The sequence below is a fragment of the Heterocephalus glaber genome, unplaced genomic scaffold (genome assembly GCF_053883595.1).
Source record: "Heterocephalus glaber isolate CG9 unplaced genomic scaffold, H.glaber_assembly_v1.0 deba00001586, whole genome shotgun sequence".
Classification (NCBI taxonomy): Eukaryota; Metazoa; Chordata; class Mammalia; order Rodentia; family Bathyergidae; genus Heterocephalus; species Heterocephalus glaber.
Window position 1 is genome coordinate 3,590,539 of NW_028258364.1, and position 23,648 is coordinate 3,614,186.

The window sequence follows — 23,648 nt, forward strand, 5'->3', positions numbered from 1 at the left end:
ACGAGTTTAAAGAGTAGTTGCAGTAGTTCCTCTCTAAATGTCTTGTAGAATTCAGCAGTGAAGCCATCAGGACCTGGGGTTTTCTTAGTTGGTAAGATTTTAATTACGTTTTTAATTTCATTGATTGATATTGGGTCAATTAGAATTTTTAGGTCTTCTTCTTTCATCTTTGTTAATTCATATGTATCTAGGAATATGTCCATTTCTTTTGTGTTTTCCATCTTATTGGCATATAGGTTCTGGAAGTAGGTATTGATGATCCTCTGGATTTCTGCTGGGTCTGTTGTAATTTCACCCTTGTCATTCCTAGTTGCATGGATTTGGACCTTTTCTTTCCTTTTTCTGATAAGGTTGGCAAAGAGTTTGTCAATTTTGTTGATTCTTTTGAAGAACCAACTCTTGGCTTCATTAATTTTTTGTATCATTCTCTTACTCTCCATTGCATTGATTTCTGCTCTGATCTTTATAATTTCCTCCCTTGTATGGGCTTTGGGTTTGTCCTGCTCTTCTTTTCCTAGAAGCTTCAGGTTCAGCATCAGCTTGTTTAATGGGCTCACTCTGTTTTCCTAATATGTGCATTCACTGCTATGAATTTCCCTCATAAGACTGTTTTCTTTGTGTCTCATAGATTCCTATATGTTGTATTGTCGTCATTTAATTGAAGGAACTGTCTGATATCTTCTTTAATTTCCTCTGTGACCCATTGGTTATTCAGAAGTGTGTTGTTCAATTTAGATGTGTTTACGAAATTCTTGCAGTTTCATTTGCTATTGATCTCCAATTTCATTGCACTATGTCTGATAATACTCAGGGGATTACTTCAATTCCTTTGCACTTACTTGAACATGTTCTGTGTGTATGTTTTCCCTTTTGGAGAATGACCCATGTGCAGCTGAAAAGAATGTGTATTCTGATTTTGTGGGGTGGAACACTCTGTAAACATCTGTTCAGTTCATCTGTTCAAGAGTTTGATTGAGTTCTAGTATTTCTTTTTTGTTGTTGTTGTTAAATTCTTTTATTGGTACATTGTAGGTATACAACACAATTACACTTCTCATTGTTAATTGAACCTTTACATAATGCATCTTTGTTCTTAATTTTTCCCCATTCCTAGCCCTCCCTTCAACACCCCCCCACACCCTTCCCTATTTACAAAGACTTTATTTCCATTTTTTCCATTTATCAGCATTTTTCCTTTCCCTTCTTTCCTTTCCCTTCTTTCCTTTCCCCTGCCCCTCCCACTACCCCTACCCCTTTGGACCTTTTCTTCCAATTTTGCATTATTGAGTATTCATTCTAATCATTGGTACATTTTAGGTATACAATATAATGACATTCATCATTGGAAATTTGCATCTTTACATAATCTCTCTTGGTTCTTATTTTTGACCCTTGCCCAGCCCTCCCTTCAACCCCTCCATTCCTCCCCACTTACAAAGATTTTGTTCCTATTATTCCATTTTCTCATATTAATCCCATTCCCTTCTATCCTTTCCCCTAGCCCTCCCACTTCCTTCCCCTTTGCCCATTTTCTTTCTATTTCACATTACCTATTATACATTTTAGTCCTTATTTACACTTTGAGTTTCTCACATTGGAGAAGCTATTTGGTATTTATATATGTGTCTCCTATTTATTTCACTTAAGAGTATCAGCTCAATGTGCATCCACTTAGCTATAAATATTTCTAATTTCTCATTTTTTATGGCTGAGTAGTACTCCATTTTATTTAAAAACCACATTTTCTTTATCCAGTCTCCACTTGGTGGGCATTTGGGCTGTTTCCAAGTTTTAGCTATCATAAACTGCTGCTATTAACATGGGTGCACATATTTCACTGTGGTATGATTCTTTTAATTCTTTGGGGAAGATCCCAAACAGTGGAATAGCGGGGCCAAATGGGACTTCCAGTCCTAGTTCTTTGAGGTATCTCCATACTGATTTCCACAGTGGTTGCACCAGTCTACACTCCCACCAGCAATGGAGCAGGGTTCCTCTTTCCCCACAGCCCTGCCAGCATTTGTTATCGGTTGATTTCATGATAGCAGCCACTCTTTATGGAGTGAGGTGGAATCTCAGCATTGTTTTCATTTGCATCTCTCAAATGACCAGTGATGTTGAACATTTTTTCATGTACTTATTTGCTATTTCTACTGCTTTGTCAGAAATGTCTGTTCATTTCAGATGCCCATTTTTGGATTGGGTCTTTAAATTTGGGAGGTCTGATCTTTTTAAGTTCTTTATAGATTCAAGATAGTAGACCTTTGTCTGAGGAAGAACAGGTGAAGATTTTTTCCCACATTTTGGGTTGTCTCTTCACACTGCTGGTGGTTTCTCTTGCTGTGCAGAAGCTTTTTAATAAGAAGAGATCCCACTTGTTGATTGTTTGTGCTAGTTCATGGGCAACTGAGGTTTTGTTCATAAAATCTTTTCCTATACGAGTGTCTTCAAGAGTTCTACCTAACTGCTATTCCAACTGGTTCAGAGTTTCTATTTTAATATTTAGATCTTTAATCCATTTTGATTTTAGTTTAGTACATGGCGAGAGATATAGGTCTAATTTTAATCTTTGGCAAGTTGAGGCCCAATTTTTCCAGCACCATTTATTGAAGAGGCTATCTTTCCTCCAGTGAGGGTGTTTGGCTCCTTTATCGAAGATGAGATGGCTGAGTGTGTCTGGCATTGTTTCTGCATCTTCTAATCTCTGCCACTGGTCCTCAGCTCTGTTTCTTTGCCCATACCATGCTGTTTTTATCACAATAGCTTTGTAGTAGAGTTGCAGGTTGGGGATTGTGATACCCCCTGCCATGTCTCTGTTACCTAGAATTGCTTTTGCTATTCTAGGTCTCTTCTTGTTCCAAATGAATTTTTGGATTGTTTTCTCAAGGTCCATGAAGTATGCTGCTGGGATCTCAATTGGAATTGCATTAAATCTATATAGCAGTTTTGGAAGTATGGCCATTTTCACTATATTAATCCTTCCTACCCAGGAGCAGGGGATGTCTGTCCATTTTCTGACATCATCTTCAATCTCTCTTTTCAGAGTGCCATAGTTTTCAGAGAAGAGGTCTTTGATTTCTTTCATTAGGTTGATTCCTAGGTATTTCAGTTTTTTGGATGCTATTGTGAAAGGAATTATTTGCCCTATTTCTCTCTCAGTGAGTCTGTCATTTGTGTAGAGGAAAGCTATTGATTTTTGTGTGTTGACCTTGTAACCAGCTACTCTACTGAATTTGGTTATTAAGTCTAGAAGACTTTTGGTGGAGTTCTTGGGGTCTTCTATATAGAGTATCATGTCATCTGCAAATAATGACAATTTGACTTCTTCATTACCTATCTTTATTCCTTTTATTTCTTTCTCTTGTCTAATTGTGGTGGCTAATGTTTCCAGAACTATATTGAACAAGAGTGGTGATAGTGGACATCCTTGTCTTGTTCCTGATTTTAGTGTGAAGGATTTCAGGTTTTCACCATTTAGTATGATATTGGCTCTTGGTTTTTCATAGATCGCTTTTATCAGTTTGAGATAGAGACCATGTATTCCAATTTTTTGTAAGGTTTTTATCATAAATGCATGTTGGATTTTGTCAAATGCTTTTTCTGCGTTTATGGAGGTAATCACATGGTTTTCATCCTTGGCTCTATTGATATATTGTATCACATTGATTGATTTGTGTATATTGAACCATCCCTGCATCCCTGGGATGAATCCCACTTGATCAGGATGTATGATCTTCTGCATTCTATTTGCCAGTATCTTATTAAGGATTTTTGCATCTATGTTCATTAGTGAGATTGGCCTATAGTTCTCCTTTTCAGTTGGGTCTTTCTCTGCTTTGGGGATCAAGGTGATGCTTGCTTCCAGGAATGAATTTGGAAGTATTGCTTCCCTTTCAATTTCATGGAAGAGTTTAAATAGTAGTGGCAGCAGTTCCTCTCTAAATGTCTTATAGAATTCAGCAGTGAAACCATCAGGGCCTGGGATTTTCTTAGTTGATAAGTTTTTAATTACATTTTCAATTTCATTGGTTGATATTGGGTTGTTCAGAATTTTTAGGTCTTCATCGTTCAGCTTTGGTAATTCATATGTATCTAGGAATCTGTCCATTTCTTCTGTGTTGTCCATCTTATTGGCGTATAGGTTCTGGAAGTAGGTATTGATGATCCTCTGGATTTCTGCTGGGTCTGTTGTAATTTCACCCTTTTCATTCCTAATTGTATGGATTTGGGCTTTTTCTTTCCTTTTTCTGATAAGGTTGGCTAATGATTTGTCAATTTTCTTGATTCTTTCGAAGAACCAACTTTTGGCTTCATTGATTTTTTGTATCATTCTCTTAGTCTCCATTGCATTGATTTCTCCTCTGATCTTTATGATTTCCTCTCTTGTATGAGCTCTGGGATTGTCCTGCTCTTCTTTTTCTAGAAGCTTGAGGTTCTGCATCAGGTTGTTTAATTGGGCTCGTTCTGTTTTCCTAATATGTGTATTCACTGCTATGAATTTCTCTCATAAGACTGCTTTTATTGTGTCCCATAGATCCTGAAATGTTGTACTGTCATTGTCATTTAATTGAAGGAACTGTCTGATTTCTTCTTTAATTTCCTCTGTGACCCATTGGTTATTCAGAAGTGTGTTGTTCCATTTCCACATGTTTATGAAATTCTTACAGTTTCTTTTGCTATGGATCTCCAATTTCATGGCACTATGGTCTGATAATATACAGGGGATAACTTCCATTCCATTGCACTTACTTAAACATGTTCTATGTGTGAGTATGTGGTCTATTTTGGAGAATGACCCATGTGCAGCTGAGAAGAATGTGTATTCTGATTTTGTGGGGCGGAAGACTCTGTGAACATCTGTTAAGTTCATTTATTCAAGAGTTCGAATGAGTTTTAGTATTTCATTACTTATTTTTTGTGTAGTTGATCTATCTATTTGTGACAGTGGGGTGTTGAGGTCCCCCACTACAATTGTATTAGTGCATATATGACTTTTCATGTCCGTTAGTATTTGTTTTATGTAGTTGGGTGCACTAGTGTTTGGTGCATAGATATTTATGATTGTCATCTCTTCCTCTTGGATTCTTCCCTTTACAAGGATGTAGTGTCCTTCTTCATCTCTCTTAATCAGTGTTGGTTTGAAATCTACTTGATCTGCAAAGAGGCTAGCTACTCCTGCTTTTGGGGGGGGTTCCTGTCACATGCAGTATTGTTTTCCACCCTTTAACTTTGAGTCTATGAGTTTCCTTTTGAATTAAGTGTATGCAGCATATTGTTGGATTTTGCTTCTTGACCCATTCTGCCAGTCTATTTCTTTTGACTGGTGAATTGAGACCATTAACGTTGATGGTCATAAGTGAAACGTATTGACTTATCATTGCCATGACTTTTTCTTTTTTTGGGTTCTCCTCCTTTACATTTAATTTCTTGTCATGCCAGATGGGTTCATTCTGCTTTGCTTCCTGGGGTTGTGATCCTCAATGTCTGTTCCTAGGATATTGTGTAAAATTCTTTGGAGTGCTGGTTTGGTATTCACGAAGTTCCTAAGGTGCTCTTTGTCATGAAAGTATCTTATTTCTCCATCCATTTTGAAAGATAGTTTTGCAGGGTACATCAATCTGGGTTGGAGGCTGTTTTCTTTTAGTGCTTGGAATATGTCACTCCAAGCTCTTCTTGCCTTAATGGTTTGAGTTGAGAAGCCTGATGTGATTCTGATGGGCTTTCCATTGTATGTGATTTATTTCTTTTCTCTAACTGCTTGTAGAGCTTTGTTCTTCTGTTGAGTTTCTGGAATCTTAACAATTATATGCCTATGTGTAGATTTTTTTTGATCAAGGCTATTTGGAGTCCTATATGCCTCACTTATCTGTATGCCAAGCTCTTTTCCCCTGCTTGGGAAGTTTTCTGCCCTTATTTCTGTGAAGAGATTTTTTATGTCATCTGCACTATCTCCTGTTTCTTCATTGACTCCAATCAGTCTTACTCTTATTTGCATCATTTAGCAGCTGCTGGATTGATTTCTCATGTTCCCTTATAATTTTGAAGCAATTTTTCTTTTCCTGGTCATTAATTGTAATCTTATCTTCTATATCTGAAATTTTGTCTTCACGTTGGCTCATTCTGCTGTATAGACTTTCAATGGAGTTTTTCCTCTCCTGGAAATCTATTTGCATCTGTTTTATGGATTCCATTTGTTTCCTATGTTGGGATTCCATCATGTTCCTCAGCTCCTCTCTAGATTTATTAATCATGTCTTGCACTAGGAGGACAATTTCTCCTGTTATCTGAGAAATTATTTCTGATTTCATTTTTTCCAGATCCCCTTTTGTTGCCAGTTCAGTGGGTCCAGGTGGTTGAGTATCAGAGTGTTCCATCTCATTTCCCTTTGGGGTTGCTGTAGGTGATCTGCAAGTCTGGTTTTGAGTCTTATTTATGAGTTTTCTCATTTTGACTGGGAGGGGGGCGTGGCTATTGGTGCCTGCACAGATTACCTCCTCTGAGCTGGGAGAGGTGGGACAGGGGCTGGGAGCAGCAGTATGGTTGGTGACCCAAAAGCCCTTTCCTGTGGGCTGGGAGCAGCCAGAGGGATGGTGGCCGGGAAACCCCTTCCTCTGGACCACAAGCAGTGGGGCGGTGGCTCCGAAGCCCCTACCTCTGGGCCAGGAGCAGCGGGACTCAGTACCATGGTCTCATGGTCCGGTGTCCTCTGTGTCTTTGTAGTGTGGAACCAGGTGGCTGCCTGTCTGCAGCGGGCTGATTCAGCATGTTCTGCATGACTCGTTACTTCGGTAGGGCATATGCAGACCTGCCTGTCTGCAGCCTAGTATTTCGTTACTTATTTTTTGTCTAGTTGATCTATGTATTTGTGACAGTGGGGTATTGAGGTCCCCCACTACTATTGTATTAGTATATATATGGCTTTTCATGTCTGTTAGTATTTGTTTTATATATTTGGGCTCACTAGTGTTTGATGCATATATATTTATGATTGTCCTCTCTTCCTGTTGGATTTTTCCCTTAACAAGGAGGTAGTATCCTTCTTTGTCTCTCTTAATCATTGCTGGTTTGAAATCCACTTGATCTGCAGAGAGGATAGCTACTTCTGCTTTTTTTCAGGTTCCCATCACATGGAGTATTGTTTTCCACCCTTTAACTTTCAATCTATGAGTTTCTTTTTAAATTAAGTATGTTTCTTGTATCCAGCATATTGTTGGATCTTGCTTTTTGACCCAGTCTGCCAGTCTATTTCTTTCGATTGGTGAATTGAGACCATTAACATTGATGGTTATAACTGATACATATTAACTTATCATTGTCATGACTTTTTTTGTTGTTGGATTCTCCCCCTTTACATTTAATTTTTTGTTGCACTGATGAATTCATACTGCGGTGCTTCCTGGGTTTGTAATCCTCATTGTCTTTTCCTAGCATATTGTCTAAAATTTTTTGGAGTGCTGGTTTGTATTCATGAAGTTCCTAAGGTGCTCTTTGTCTTGAAAGCATCTTATTTCTCCATCAATTTTGAAAGATAGTTTTGTAGGGTGCATCAATCTGGGTTGGAGGCTGTTTTCCTTTAGGGCTTGAAATATGTTACTCCAAGCTCTTCTTGCCTTGAGGGTTTGAGTTGAGAAGTTTGCTGTAATTCTGATGGGCTTTCTTTTGTATGTGATTTGTTTCTTTTCTCTAACTGCTTGTAGAACTTTATTCTTCTGTTGCGTTTCTGGAATCTTAACAATTATATGCCTATGTGTAGATTTTTTTTTTTATCAAGGCTATTTGGAGTCCTATATGCCTCACTTATCTGTATGTCAAGATCTTTTCCCTTGCTTGGTAAGTTTTCTGCCATTAGTTCTGTGAAAAGTTCTTTTTTTATGTCATCTCCACTCTCTCCTGTTTCTTCATTGACTCCAATCAGTCTTATATTATTCTTCTTTTCATCTTCTTGCAGCTGCTGGGTTGATTTTTCATGGTCCCTCACAATTTTGAAGCAATTTTTCTTTTCCTAGTCACTAATTGCAATCTTATCTTCTATATCTGAAATTCTGTCCTCACATTGGCTCGTTATGCTGTGTAGACTTTCAGTGGAGTTTTTAGTCTCCTGGAAATCTGTATCTGTTTTATGGTTTCCATTTATTTCCTATATTAGGATTCCATCATGTTCCTCAGTTCCTCTATTTTTTTTAATCTGTGTCCTCTCTAGATTTATTAATCATGTCTTGCCCTTTGGGCACAATCTCTGCTGTTGTCTGAGAAATTATTTCTGATTTCATTTTTTCTAGATCCTCTTTCGTTGCCAGTTCAGGGAGTCCAGATGGTTAAGTATGAGAGTGTTCCATCTCATTTCCCTTTGGGGTTGCTGTAGGTGATCTGGAAGCCTGGTTTTGAGCCTTGTTTACATGTCTTCTCATTTCGAAGGGGGCGGGGGGTGCTATTGGTGCCTGCATGGCTCACCTCCTCTTGGCTGGGAGCAGTGGAATGGTGGCCCAGAAGCCCCTTCCTTCTGGATGGGAGCAGTGAAATGGCAGCCCAGAAGCTCCTTCTTTCTGGATGGGAGCAGCAGAACAGCAGCCCAGAAGCCCCTACCCCTGGGCTGGGAGCAGTGGGATGGTGGCCCAGAAGCCCCTACCTCTGGGCTGGGAGTGGTGGATAGGGGGCCCGGAAGCCCCTTCCTTCTGGCTGGGAGTGGTGGAAAGGTAGCCCGGAAGCCCATTCCTCTGGGCTGGGAGCAGTGGAACAGTGGTCCAGAAGCCCCTACTCCCAGAAGGCTGGGAGTGATAGAGCCAGGATGTATTCAATGTTGAAGGCATTGCTCTAAGTCCATAGGTGCCAGATATATGGCAGTGAATAAAACAAACAAAAATCCAGCACACATGGAGCTTACATTCTAATGGAGGACAGAAATAATTCAGGCATAAATGTTTAAAATATATGGTCAAGGGTGGCATATGCTATGGAGAAAAATAAGACACTGCTCTTTAGGGGGAGTAAATCTACAATTTAAAATAGGCTAGTTGTCAGAGAAGATCTGGTGAAGATGACAGTTGAGCACAGTCACAAAGGAGATAAGGGAATGGACCATTTGGACATTTGGTAGAACTCTCCAAAGGGAAGAAATAGTACAAATGCCTTAGGTGGAATGTTCCTGGAGTACTGGGGTAAGGAAAACATCAGTTTGACTGGAGTTGAATAAGAAGAGTGAATAGAGATTAGAGAGGTGAGAATAGAAGGACCAAGTAGCCCTTGCTATAGGCTTTACCCTGATGAAGTGGGAGCCTTTAGAAGATTTGCTCTGAGCAATGACATGCTCTATTTGGTTTTCAAAGGAACCATTCAGATTTCTTTGTTTCAAATAGATTTTGATGAGAAGCAAGGACAAAAGCAGGAAAACTATTTAGGAAAGAATTACAATCATCTGAGTGAAAGATTGTGGTGACCTTGAACAACATGAAAGCCAAAGGTGGTAGAAGTGATTGGATTCTAGAGATACTTTGAAAACAGACTTAACTAGATTTGATGATAATTAGACTCAATATATAAAAGAAAGAGAACTATCAAAGAAACTGTTAATGAATAAGTCATGAGTTTTGTTTTTGGTTCAATTTTGCAAACATTTGTTTTCTATGCTATGCTGTTTCCTATACTGAGGGACTGAACTAGCAAGATGCAGTTCTTCCCACCAAGAGGCTTACAATAACCAAAGTATGCTCAACTTCTGAAGGTGGGGTTGGGCTAAGACTGTCATAGAGATAGAATAATTCTAGAGGAGATGATATATTGAACCTGAATATTGATGGAAATGTGAGGATGTCTAAGCATTTCTAAGCATTAGGAGAGGAACAGGAATAATATCCTAGAAGAGAGATCATTGGAAGGGCAAAATCACAAAGGAGGAAACACAGAGGTGTGTCTGAGGAGCTAGCTGCAAATTGGATTGGCTGGGATGTGAAGCACAAGGTAAAAAGAAGCTGGCTACTGAGTGTAACACATGACAAAGGGTCTTACATGCCCTGCTTCTAGCCTGAGATTTCTTTTAAATGAATCCAATAATAAGTTTTATGGGATTTGGTTTTGGTTCTTGAGACAGTTTCTTACTATATTGCCCAAGATGGCCTTGAATTCCTTGGCTCAAGTGATCCTCATACTTCATTCTCCCAAGTAACTAGAACTGTGCAGGTTTGGCTGCCTTGTAAGGGTCAGTACAGGGTTTTATTTTTGTTGGTGGTGGTTTTTTTGGGGGGGGTTGGTACCAGGGATCGAACTTGGGTCCTTGCACCTGCACAGCAGGTGGTGAAACCACTGAGCTAAATCCCTGGCCCAATACAGGGTTTTAAATAAGGGAATGTTGTTAACTTAGTGACTTTTTTTGTTGCTAAAACAAAATACCTGTTACCTAAAGTTAAAGGACAAAAAGTATATTGTAACTCACAGTTTGTAGAAGTTTCAATTCATAGTTGGCTGGCTTCAAGGCAGGGCAGCATGACAGAGGGGCATGGCAGAGGAGAAACAGTTCATGGCAGGCAGAAGGCAGTAAGCAGCAATGCAGCAGCAATATGCTGCTGCCTTTTATCCCTTCCAGGCTACTACTTCCCCATTGGGTGGTGCCACCCACACCCAGGATGAGCCTTCCCATTATCCATACCTAGAACTATGCCAAAACATTTAGTGGACTAATTTAATAATCACACACCTTTAATCCCAGCATCACACATCCTAGATCCAGTCATCTCTGAAAAGCCCTGCTCATGACTGCATGAGGCTTAGAAGGGACATCCAGACACAAGCCATAACAGTTGTGGTCAGACTTAAGTCACCAATGTGACTCTGGTAGCCATGTGGAGGTAGGTTAGAGAGAGAAAAAGGTGTGAGGCCAGGAACTCCTTGAAAGTTATTGCAACAAGACCAGAGAGTCTGAATGAAGTCTATGGTAGACAGAGTAGAAAAGAAAGGATGGATTTAATGAGGCCCAGGGACCAGCTGGTGATAGAGGGAAGGAAAAGGCAGAGCATGGAAGGCTAGAAAGATGTGACCCCATCAGTTAAGATTAGGGAGCTCTTAATAAAGTGAAGGTTGTGGAAGTGGAGGAAGGGAATGAGATCAGTTACGGCAAGTTCAAGTGAAAAGTCTAGAAGTCAGACAAAAATCTTCAGGGAGAAGATGGATACATGGTCCAGCGAATTACCAGAGGTTTAGCCTTTTGCTGTGAATTTAGAGGTCAGCATATAGGGGATATTTAAACAACAGGAGAATTCATGAGTCCAGAGCAAAGGCTTAACATGAAAAGGAGGCCAATAAGAGAATCCTCAGCAACATCACCTTCTCAGGAGCAGATGTGGAAAAGCAAGCCAGGAAGGACACTGAGAATGTGTGGTTAGAGAGATAACTCAACAACAAGGCAATAAGGAGCTTCCAAAGTCAGAGAAAGGAGAAGGAGTGGTCAAGGCCATGTTAAACTGAGTAGAATCACTCAGACAAATTTGTGAGTTGGGTAATTAGGAGGTCATTGTTGATCAGAGACACAGTTGTTTTAATGATATGGTGATAAGATGTGGGGTGGGTAGAAGTCAGATTATAGTGGTTTGATGAGTGGATAGGAAGTAAGAAAATGTAGACACATGTGTAGAGTATTCTTTCATTGACATTGACTCTTCCACATGAGGTGAGGCCAAGTCTAGGCTGAGTGGGGACTGGAGTAGATAGAGGGGCTCCCTTATCCAAAGATATGCCAAGTGTTAAAAGCAAGAGAGAGGTCAGAGCTGAGAGTGAAGTGAGAAAGTGACCCCAGTAAGCCATATATGGAGTTTGAAAGGCTCCCCCAAGGTGGAAGACTAAAGCCAATGTCTGAAGCTGGATTAGAGTCAAGGATAAGACAGCTAGCTTATAGGCAGGTATTCAAAAAGAATGTGCAGGGAAGAAGACAGTATGTGCTGCTGGGCCTGTAGTTCAAGGGACTAACCAGGAGCTGAGGCTCAATAAGGGAGGGGGGAAAGGTGAGGAGGGCCTGGCAGTAGAAGTAGGGTAGCTTTGGAAGCTAAAAAACTACCAAGTGGCGGTTTCCACATTTGAAAATTTCAGACAGAGAAGGATTCGAGGTGATAAAGTCTGGGATTTGTCCATGACAGTGAGCCACAGGATGAAGTAAACATGCAGTTTCTCAGAATTAAGGTCAAAATTCTGGGAAGCTGCAATGTGAGAATCTTCCCCATGAGCACCAAAGTTGCCCACAATGATGGAAGAAATTGGATTCAAGGGGAAGAATATATCTAAATCCTCAATGAAGAGAGTCCTAACCAGGAGAGGACAGTTGTTAATAAGTGAAGACAGAAAAGCTAGATAAGGTAAATATGAACTCAGGAAGGAGTTTTGCACAGGAGTGGGCATGGAATGGTGGCAATGGGCCCTGGGAAGGATAGCTTCAACTCCTTCCAGTCCAGCTGGACATTGTGGTGGAGGGGTAGAGCTGTATAGGAGATGGTACCTCTTTGAAGCTGGGATAGGAAATGAATATTTGTATTTCAGTGGCAGCAGATAAGGAGAGAAGACTATCTTTACCATAGACATGTGAAAACTATATGCTTTCAGAAACTAAAAATCATTTTTTATTTTTGGCCAGGACTATTGGATTAAGTGTTTCCAGGGAATCACAAAAAGACAGTTGCACTGACTGGGTAGTATTTAATATGATCATGTCTTAAATAAGAAACCATGAACATAAACATTTAAAACCAAATATATAATAAATAATCATTAAGTTATAAAGTACATAGTTTATATTAAAACTAAATTCTCAGATGCAAATGTAAATACAACAGAGCAATAATATAGAATAATAATGCTACAATTTTACACAAGCATCCAAAGAAGACACTTTTAGCTAAAATAGCAAAAAGTCAGGATTAATTTTCCCTGAACTTTCATACTCCCATTACTTACAGCAATGTATTTGTTGTTTTCATCCTTTCTTCCTTTTCCTTTCCTTTTTTCATTGGAACATTGTCCTTGTTCCTGCAGTGAGCATTGCTACAAATGCTATTGAAATAATGTTGAGCAATTAAACACCAGATTCAGTACAATGTTTTACTCAGAAGTGTGGTCAGATGTTCCTGGAAGAGTACCCAGAATCTTAGAGACTCCTAGATATAGAAAGTTCTAAAAAATGCAAAATAAGCCTTTCAGATGGAGTCTGCACCCTTGTTCCACAGATAAGGAAAGGGGAACCAAAACAAGCTTAAGCAAGTGGCCATAATTTCATAGCCAACAGCATTTCAGGTCTCCTGTATCACCTTCAAAAGTAAAGAGAGGTGTGCGTGGGTTATCTTTATATCCCTTTGAGAACTGGCTAAATCTAGACCACAAAGCAGTGAAGAAGATGGATCTGTTCAAGTCTCACTTTTTCATCTTATTTATTCTAAAGCATTGTTTTTTCTGGGGTGCTGGTGGGATCTTTTCTGGCCAATGCCTCATTAAATTATTTTTACTAAAAAAAATTATTTTTACTAGAGTAGATACACTAGTGAAAAGATTAGAACAGAGATTACTGACAATAAACAAAATAAATATGTTGTTTAAATATAAAATCACAATGTTGAGAAGTCAACAAGTAAAATGCAAGGAACAAAAAATTTAGACTCTTATTTTTTATACACTTTCTTTCAGAAGTTTTACATCCCCGTGCCCACTTTCAACTTTATCTCAACAACCTGGGCTGGCACGTTTAACAATTTGGCAGGCTTTATATGCTTATCATCATCAATAGGCATGTATTTCCATGATTTCTTTGTAGGAACATATTTTAAAATTTTAAAACAAAGTACCTTGTTTGTAATGATAAAGCAGAGTGCTTTGCTTCCAGTTATGTTTCTATTTCTTCATTAAGATTTTATTAAATAATTGATTTTCCATATATCTTTTAGAACTGTACGTTAAATCTGTTTGTTTTTAAAACACTTTCAAGTAGATAAATGTTCTTCTGAGAGCATGAAGCACTTCCCACCCACATCCTCATGCACACTCAGAGCCATTTTAACAATATGAAATTCTTAAATAGCTTATACCATTTAGTGAAAACTTTATTATTCTAGAGTTTCTATATTTAAACAAACTGCTAGAATTGATATAAAATGGAAGTTAGAGCAGGTTGGTTGTTTTTACTGCTCATGAGTGAAAGATTAGAACATTTATGCAGAAGTTTGTTTTGAATCAGGACAGGACTCCTGGCCTCCTAATTTGTTTCCTGATTTTGTTTTATGTAAGTGATTAAATTTGTGGTATACAAAGCATGCAAACAGAGTCAAAAAATTAAACATGTTTTGAAATGTCTTCATCACAGAAGTTTCATTTTAAAAAGAAGAAAGGAAAGAAAGATTGGAAGAAAGGAGATGGACATATGGAGTTATCAGCTCACTCATAATACAACCATAGCAATTTGAGAAAACAACTAACAAGACTTTTTAGCTATTTGGTCCCAGAAGGCTACATCCTGTATATCCCTCTATAAATTTTAATTGACATTTTCACAAGCTTCAAATATTAGCTTATAAAGGGACTTGAGATTAGGGGAAGGTAATATTCAACCTTCTTCTTAATACGCTATTACCACTTTTTTAAAACACCAACAAAGAATAAAAGTCTATTCCATAAATACATTCATATCCATAGTATTTAAATATTTTCATAAGCCTAATGACAAAGTAAGATATTTTTGTACCCATCTGATGAAACTATTCCCATGTAAAAATTACATGTTTATATGTCATACATTCTGAAATAAAAACTGAACTCCTCAGATATAAATTTTTAAACATTTAGTTTTCATTTCCTTAAAAGAATAAAGATTTCAACTTTTTGTTTTGATCCTATGCTTGTATATTTTTAGCTTTTATATTTTCATCTTTTAAATTATGATCATAATAAACCTCATACTTGCGGTAATCAAGATCAGTATGTTCCCACACTGTATTTTTGGTTAAAAATTTTACTCTTCTTGTCCAGTCAAGAGACATCATAGTTTGGCAGTAAGATAAAGTAAAAGATTCAGTAGACATAGAAATCTATGACATATGAAACCAGAGTCTAGTTGAGTAGAAAGTTTTCCCAAGTTGACCAAACATGGAGCAAGCATATGGATTAAACTGAAATACTTCATAGTAATTTGGGGGAAATAATCCTACCTTTGCACACTTAACTGAGGTTTTTTCCCCACCACTAATATATTATACTTATGCACTTGGAATACCAGGAAGTGAGTCTCACTACTGCATTACAGTACATAATATAGTGTCCAGCTTCAAGTTATATCTTCAGGAATCTTCCTGCCCCATGCATTCTAGGAAAGATGCTGGTGAATCATCTGTGGAAATAGTATTCCATGAGTAATCTAAACATAAAAGGCAATTTGGATAGGTAAAAATAAAACAGAAAATCAGTTACCTTTTGGAGAAATAATTTCATTCTTTCTAGGAATTCTTGTGGTGGTTTTTTCTCATAAGAATCACATGAATGGCATGTCTAGAAATCAGTGAAAAAATAACATTTTCCTTGTAAAATTTTTTCCTGCTTAATAAAATGTTCATTTAAAATTTATTTTTCCATGAAAGACAGAAATTGTGTTCACTGAACAACATTTGGAAAAGTACATGAAATTGTTCTGCAAGTAATAATGGGAAAAATCACTTGTAATCTCACCCCAGAGATAACCACTACAATACATTAATATGTATCCTCCTAATGTTTTGTTTTAAAATTTTATTTTCATTTATGTTACACTAGTTAGTAATTTGTTTTATTTTTAGTTAATTATAACAAGCATTTCCTACATGTTAAGTATTCTTAAAAAATATGATGTATAATAGTTGCTTTGTAATCCAACATAAAATGGAATTGTTATTATTTTTGGACACATGTTGCTTCACTTTTCACCTTTGAATACAATACTGCAAAGAGCACATCTGTAAATAATTTTTCATATACATTTTAGTTTATTTTGAAAACTCATAGAAGCAGAATAATGAAATTAAGGGGATAATTTTTTTTTTTTTTTTTTTTGGTACTGGGGATCAAACTCGGGTCCTTGTGCTTGAGCAGCAGGCAGCGAAACCACGGAGCTAAATCCCCGGCCCAAAGGGGATAAAATTTTAAGGCATTTAAAATATATTGTAAAAAGTTTTACCTGGAACATTTTTATTTTGGGAGTATTTTTTAAATTCTAAATTGGAAAGTAGGATTCCCTTATTTTAACTGGGGTTTATTTGATTACTAGGAAGATTAAATAATTTTTCATGTGTGTAGGCTGGTTATATTTATTTCTTCTTTCCTTTACTTCCTAATTTCTTGGCTTACGGTCTCTATTCTTATTCCTGTAGGGATACCAAACACTAGGCCATTGCTTGATACTTAGCACTCAATATCAGCCTCAGTGTGTAGTGAGAACATCTGGCTGAAAGATAACAGGTAAGTTCTAGTTCTCATTCCGACAGTTTACTATTTTCTGGAACTCGGGGCAAGTCACTTCTTTGGTAGTACTGAAAGCTGATTAAGGGGATAGTTCTGAGTTCAATGCCAACAATGCCATTTCATGAGTCTTTGGTTTGGGATTTGAAAGCCATGCTCAACTCCTTTCTTTATGAAGAAAGTTTTAAGAGGCTATTTTTCACATAACCTGGCCATGCAATCAAAGGAAGTAAGAATTATCTTGATAATGTAATTAAGATTTCATTTGAATCACATGTGGAGTTTCTTAGACAAGGGAGAACTGATAAAATTTAGAGTAACTTATTTTATGTGGTTTCCATGGTTTTGATTAATGTTTAAATTACTTGTGTTCTTGAGTATCAGCATTGCTCATGAGTTGGCATAAGAAATAAAAAGGACTCAGGTCCCCTAAACAGGGGACACTGAAATTTACGAGGCAAGAAATGGGGTGTATTTATTTAAATTCTATATTGACTCTGCTATTGTCCAGAACAACAATATTCTTTAAGAGAAGAAAACAGTTTGAGATTTATCTTAGCCTCTTGCAGACTTTTATCTTGCCCAAAAACTAGAAGATAGCTCCTACTAATAAGAATATAAGTAATATGTGATCATATATGTAATGAGAAGGAAATATTTCTTAATTTCTAACTCACAATTGGATTCTCTTCCTAATGATCTCTTGCCTTGTGAAGTAAATTAATGTATATTCCAGATATTATCAGGAAATTCTAATAATTTGCTAGCAGTTGAGATTCAAGTACTAGAAAGAGGAGTTCCCATTTCTCAAAACCTACCATTTATGATAAGGTACAACTGTTCAGGAAGGCATTGGAGGCTCTGGCTAAAAGTGTGTGTGTGCGTGTGTGTGTGTCTGTGTGTGCATGTGGGCTATAATAGCTATATTACATTATAGTTAATACAAAAAAATAGGTGACAAATGACAATCTTACTTGTCTGTGTTTCTGTCTTCTCCCTGTCTTTGAGGGAGGTAGTTTCCTCTTCAATTGTTTAATTAATATGTTGATTATCTTTTCATTGCCTCCTGTACTTGCTGACTTGAGTGTAGCGTTCTGAAAGCATGAAAAAGCTGAGTGCTCACAGTGTTCCTGAAAAAGAAATAAGTTGTATGCATGTTAATAAAAGTTATTCAGAAAGTTAAGATGACCTTTCTGATTGTCCATGTCTATCTCAATATATTAAGTGTTTTGGATCACATTTCTTTCAACAGAAGAGTGAAGTCTGATTTCACCTCCACTTAATCTTGGCCAAAAGAAATGGAGGTGGCTGCATGAAAATTTCCTCTTGTCTTAGGGAAGAAGGGACATTTGTTTTCCTATACTGCAGAAATGAGGGAAGGGAGTGTTAATTTTCACAGTTCTTTACTCCTAGTGCTCTACTGAAAGGCATTTTGATGTCTGGGTGGTAGGTAGGATCTTTGTGTTTTGTAAGGGACAGTCAATTTGGTTTAAGAATACAGTTGCTTTATCCATTTGTTGATGGGCATCCAGGCTGTTTCCATAGTTTAGCTATTGTGAATTGCACTGCTACAAATATAGCTGTGCAAGAATCACTATAATACAATGACTTGAACTTGTTCAGGGAAAATATCCAGGAGAGGTATAACTGGCTCCAATGGAATTTCTATTTTTAGTTCTTTGAGGGGTATAATTAAACAATAAAGAAAGAAGAATTCAAGTAGGAAAATGGATGGATCTTGAGACTGTAATGTTGAATGAGAAACAAGTTAAATATCACATGGTTTCTCTTAAGAAATCAAAAATATATATAAATTAAAGAGTAAAATAAAGGTCATAGGAAATAGAAAGGTAGAGTTTTTGGAAATGAGGAAAGAGATTGGAGGAAGGAGGGATAAGGGAAGGTGGGAAGGAAAGGGGATCAAAAATGATTAAGAATATGAATATATATATATTCCTCAAAACAACTGTTAGTGCTGATCTAAGAGTTTGTGTCTGGGTTACTTATACTCAAGTTACCTTTTCTCTTTCAGCAAGTGTGTGTGTGTGTGTGTGTGTGTGATGTGTGTGTGTGATGCTATTTCCCCCTGGAGTTGCTATGTCTTCATTCCACTAACGTGTATGGAAGCTACTACCTTATAGCCAGAAACCTCAATCCCTCCCAGTCCTTACAACAGCATTCCTACACAAAACATTACCTGAATCTTCTCATGGACAATCAGCTGAAAATAGCATCTAGCCTGTTTTGCATTTTCCAACCCATATGCTTACCCAACATGAATGTTGATTAATAATGCATCTTTAAGACACAACCCATTGGGTTTGCTTTGCATATATAGCCACAAGCTGAGAACCAGCTTATCTGGTTTTCCTTCTATCAGAGCAACTTGCCTTTCATAAGGGCAAGGTGCTGTCCTTTCCATATTTGCCAAAATGCTTATTTAATAGAAACTATTTATAAATGTTAATTTTAGCACTTTTTTTTCCTTGAAAACCACATGTTCATGTTTGTTGAAGTTTTTTTCTTTTCTCTTCTTTTTGACCACAACCGGCTTAACTTACTGGAAAAAAATAATATTCATATTTAAAGAGGTAAATTTTCCAGCTGAAACTGAAAACACTAACTGCTTCATCCGTGATGATCTGAGAAACCAGCATTTCTCACAGAGGCCCGTTATGCTGAGTTAACATTTTCATTTGTATGTTGAAAGAAAACTAGGTTCCAAAGAAGCAGAGGGGTCATATAGAATGAACTCCTTTAAGAAAATATTGCCAGGAATGGTCAAGACAAGTGGCCAAAGCTTTTACACCAGAGGCCTTTCTCAAAAGCCCTATGATGAAAAGAGAAAGATGGCTTCTGGTGCTACTCTTCCATGTTCACATTAATAAAAGTGTTTTGCTTAGTCCTGCAAGCAGCAGAGATATCCCTGACAAAGTGTGATCCAGGACAAATGACTGCTGGATTTAAGCTTAGATGCACATCAAAGGGAGCCTCAAAGAGGAAAAGACCTGGAGGAGCTGTCCCTGCTCATTTCCTGAAGGATATGTGAAGCACAGTGGAGAGATTACCCATGGCTCTAGCAGCCTTAGGTGCTGTCGCTCAGAAGCTTACAGGATGGTCCAAGTATGTGAGCACCCGTTGCTTTCCTTCGCTATGCCTTGGTGAAAGCAAACTCCAAGGGCAAGCTTTGTTTACTATATCCTTTTAACACATGGAAACATGAGTTCTTCTGGTACTGTGTTAGTTTTCCAGACTACAAGGAGCAATGTTAAGGAAGTTAAAAGCCAAAGTGGAGAACAAATCAAGCATTGCTTTGGGGGGGAGGGGCAGGGAGACATACTGGGCTCTGTTGTTTTACAATTGACTATTTGGAAATATTTGCCTCCTTATACTTTTTTCTTTTACAAAAAATAAAAAAATTGCTATTCCTAGTGGGAAATCTCACTAACTTGGTAAGATTACCTTCGTCTTACACACAATATCAGTTTCCCAGCAGCAGCACTATTGACATATTGGACTGGATTATTTTGCTGTCAGGTCTGTGTTATGTGTTAAATGTTCAGATCTGTGAACATTTAGCAGCATCCCTGTTGTCTCACTACCACATGCCAGTAGCAACCTCACCTCCATCCCTAAATCCCTAACTGTGCAACCAAAAATTTCTTCAGCTGGTGTTCTTTGGTGTCCAAACTCAGCGCCACTTGAGAACCACTGGTCATTAAGATTAGAAGAGGAAAGAGGAGGGAGGGAAGAAAGAGAGAGAGAAAGAGAGAGAGAACAAACTTAGCGAGACCAGTTAGAGATCTTAGATAGTCACTATATAAATGCAGCATTTCAATGGCTTTATTTTCATTAAACTTTTTAATCTTTTAAAGTCTGCTACAGATCTGGCTTTGATGCTTGCCCTGAAAAACTTGGTATAATGCTAATGTAGACTATTTTCTTCCTGAGTTTGCCTACCTGTGTACCTTAAAGATCTTAGTTATATGGTTATTCACTTGTCTCATAGATAGTATTGCTCAATCAGATTATCAGACAGATACAGTAACTCTGAGACAAAATCCTCTTATGATGATGTAACATAAAAAATGTCTCTCAGTGAGGGATTACTAGAGGGGGAGGAGTGTGTAAAAGAAGGCTGGATGGACATGATCTATGCACAATATATGCATATGGAAATATCGCAGTGAATCCCATTATTTGTACAATTAATGTGTTGATAATAATAATAAATATTAAAACTGGCTACTGGAAAATTTAAACTTAAAAAACTTTTTATTAATAAAGCATATAAAAGAAGTACTATACCTATTGGACCAAATCAAGTTAGAAAATGGAATATTTTCGATTTCTTATTTTGCAAGTTGTAGTCTGCAGCTAGGAAGCTCTAGAAAGGACTTAACTACTGTAGATAAAGTTGGTTCATGAAATGCTGGAAACTATGTGTTTTGACAGACACGTGAATTAAGAAATATTCTCACTTATTAGAAAAGGCCTTCCAATAAGTTGAATGTGCTACTTTCATTTTAGATGTTGCTCATTAGAAAAGAATCTAGTAAGTAGGAGAGTGGTTAGGTTTAGAGCTAGAGAGTGAATTTTAGAGAAAAGCAATAGTTGTGACTCATTCACTTTCTAAACTTTTACACATAGTCATTTACCATAATTGTTTTCTTTGCAATGTATCTTTATAAATCTACCCCTCTGTAGTGTCCTAATTACTGGTAGCACTTTCATAGTTATCCTAATTTATGCAATTAAAGATCTATGACAATGAAAACATTTCCCTATTGCATTTATCCTCTCAGGGTCCAAACCAGAAGATCAGATTGAAGTTACTGGGGCAAAAGCTCAGCAGACACCACTCCTAAACTACATAACAGAACTCTTCTCCTTGGGACTTGAATTTAAATAGCTCAAGAGATGGAACGAGTTCTTCAAAGTGATCCTTTCAAAAGACTTCACCGGAGGCCAAGACAAGACTCACTGAGGACAAGGTATATGAGAATTACACTCTAAAAGAGGGCTTTGATTGCTACACTACTATTTCTCCACCCTATTTCTTTTTAGCTTGTTTTTAAAAAGTGAATTTTGTTCTTATATATATCTATAGTTCTTAAATAAGTTTACAAAGAAGGCTCAAGAGCTTTCGTGCCCAAGGGCTCTTATAATGTAACTAGCTTTTCATTGCACCAAAACTAATCATAGTATAGATTTCTTTTCTAATTTTGTTATTCTGTCTTCATGCTACTTCAGAGAAGTCTTAAAGATATTTGAAGTTAAACATATATTTTATAAGGAATATAATATAGCATTTTATTGGTTAGTTTTCTGGTAATCTATGAACATTTAATAAAAATAGAAATAAATATTTTCTAATTATTAAACCTCCAAATTTATGGAAATTAAGTACAGTATATTCCTAAGTAACCATCCTAATGCCTTTCTCAGTGGATTTTAAAACATATCAAATATATTTTCAGAAATCAATTCAGCAGGTCTTACCTTTACATCTTCTGGAGCTGGCAAAAATACAGGATCCTAGAGCAAAAGAAAATTAGTTCTGAGTTATTTTTATAAGTCAAAAGGCTCCTTTTATATTAGTTGAAAAATACTACTTAAATTTTGTTGTAACAAGTATGATCTTACCAAGTCATTCACATAATTTTTCAGCTGATCAACAATATCTATAAGTTGACGCATTCTAATCATGAAACCATCATGTCCTTGGGAACTTGATTTAAGGGCCACTGTCCCCGAGAAGATGACCATCAGACAGATAACTATCCTTTCCATGTTGCCAGGACTGGATCTCATGAGTACCAACAGTGGAGCAAGACCTTGGTCTCCTTTGCACTTCAGTTTGACTGTGAGCAGGTTATCAGTAAAGCTACCTATTTATTCATCCTTCAAGGAGAAGTAAAGCCCTCCCATTGCAGCCTGGAAATCTTTGTAAAATGGATGAATGTGAGTAACTCTTTTTTCTTTTCCATTGGCTAGGTGTACGTGTGCATGTGCTAATGCGTGGGGGCAGGGATTGATGGAGTCAACGAAATGTGCCCAATCTGCATCTTAGACAGGAAAAAGAGAGAAATGGGTGAATTCCAATTTTCAATATGAATCAAGAAGAGTGTGTGTGTGTGTGTGTGTGTGTGTGATAAGCAGTAGATACTCTAAGATCTTAAAAAGTAAATACAAACACTTTGATCTCTTTTTCTCTGTATGCCCTGGCATCTTACCTATTCTCTCTGACAGTCATAAGAGCACTTCTCTGATGAGTAAAGTGGCAACAAGGACCATTTCTTATGGTAATGATTATGTCTTTTGAGTGAAATCATCCTATATTCCATCATAAATATAGGAGAGGTTACCTTTTGGAAATTTTAAATAAATGGAGTATTTTCCTAACTAGCAAGAATATTTTAGATTTTTATCAGGCTTCAACAAATTAAAATAGAATTTGTTTCCAATTATTCACCAGAGCATCTTTAAATAATATCAGTGTTGGCTTCTGGCATATTATTTAACCATCTGATTTATAAATATTATGAATGATTTTAGTGAACTCTATAAAAATGTACCCCCAACCAGGATCTCACTGTATCTTCTTTAAAATAATCACATACAAATTACCTAAAATCTACCTCTTCTGTATAATGCATCAGTTAAATGAAAAATGCTAATACTCATTCATATCCAAATTTTAAAAAATTTACAAACAGCAAAATCAGAAATACCCATAAATGGTTCTTTTTCTCTTAGAGTAGTGTTACTTATTTCTGTTAGGTATTCTTTCCTCTGGGTATTAGCAACACATTTCTAACTGCATCTATCATAGGTAGAAGTTAAAAGACTCAAAGTCTAGAAATGGTTTTATCACACTCCTCTCTTCTGCTTTTCCTGTCCCTGAGACTCTTTACCCAATTTGAGAAAGTTTCATATAATAGTCTAGCCAAAAACAGTATTGTACACAGATAGGCCTTACAAGAATTCTCTTATATAGCCAAGCTAAATTGGAGTTTGGACTTGATTTGCTCTGGTTAACTGTGGTCTTTTTATCCTGCAATATCTACTCAAAAATATACAAATTTTCTGGGTGCAGTGGCACATGCTTGTAATCCCAACTACTCAGAAGCCTGAACCAGGAGGATTGTAATTTCAAGGTCAGCCTGGGAACTTACCAAGACTCTGTCTTAAAATAAAAA

General features: G+C 37.2%; 1 protein-coding gene across 1 annotated transcript; it reads right to left on the minus strand.

The window, feature by feature from the left end:
- Window positions 1-15,014: 15,014 nt before the first annotated feature.
- Window positions 15,015-22,260, minus strand: Il21 (interleukin 21). The gene is made up of 5 exons (XM_004854937.2): window positions 22,093-22,260; window positions 21,949-21,984; window positions 17,421-17,576; window positions 15,427-15,504; window positions 15,015-15,346 (listed from the first exon to the last, which is right to left on the minus strand). Exons 1-5 carry the CDS (start codon window positions 22,258-22,260, stop codon window positions 15,323-15,325), a joined length of 462 nt encoding a protein of 153 aa, XP_004854994.1. The 3' UTR covers window positions 15,015-15,322.
- Between the last annotated feature and the right edge of the window lie 1,388 nt (window positions 22,261-23,648).

Coding starts and splice junctions, on each gene's coding strand:
- Il21 (XM_004854937.2), bottom strand. CDS start 22,260: ATGAGATCCAGTCCTGGCAACATGGAAAGGATAGTTATCTGTCTGATG. Junction 21,985..22,092: donor AAAATTATGTGAATGACTTG/GTAAGATCATAC, acceptor CTTTTGCTCTAG/GATCCTGTATTTTTGCCAGC. Junction 17,577..21,948: donor CAGCTCCAGAAGATGTAAAG/GTAAGACCTGCT, acceptor TTTCTTTTTCAG/GAACACTGTGAGCACTCAGC.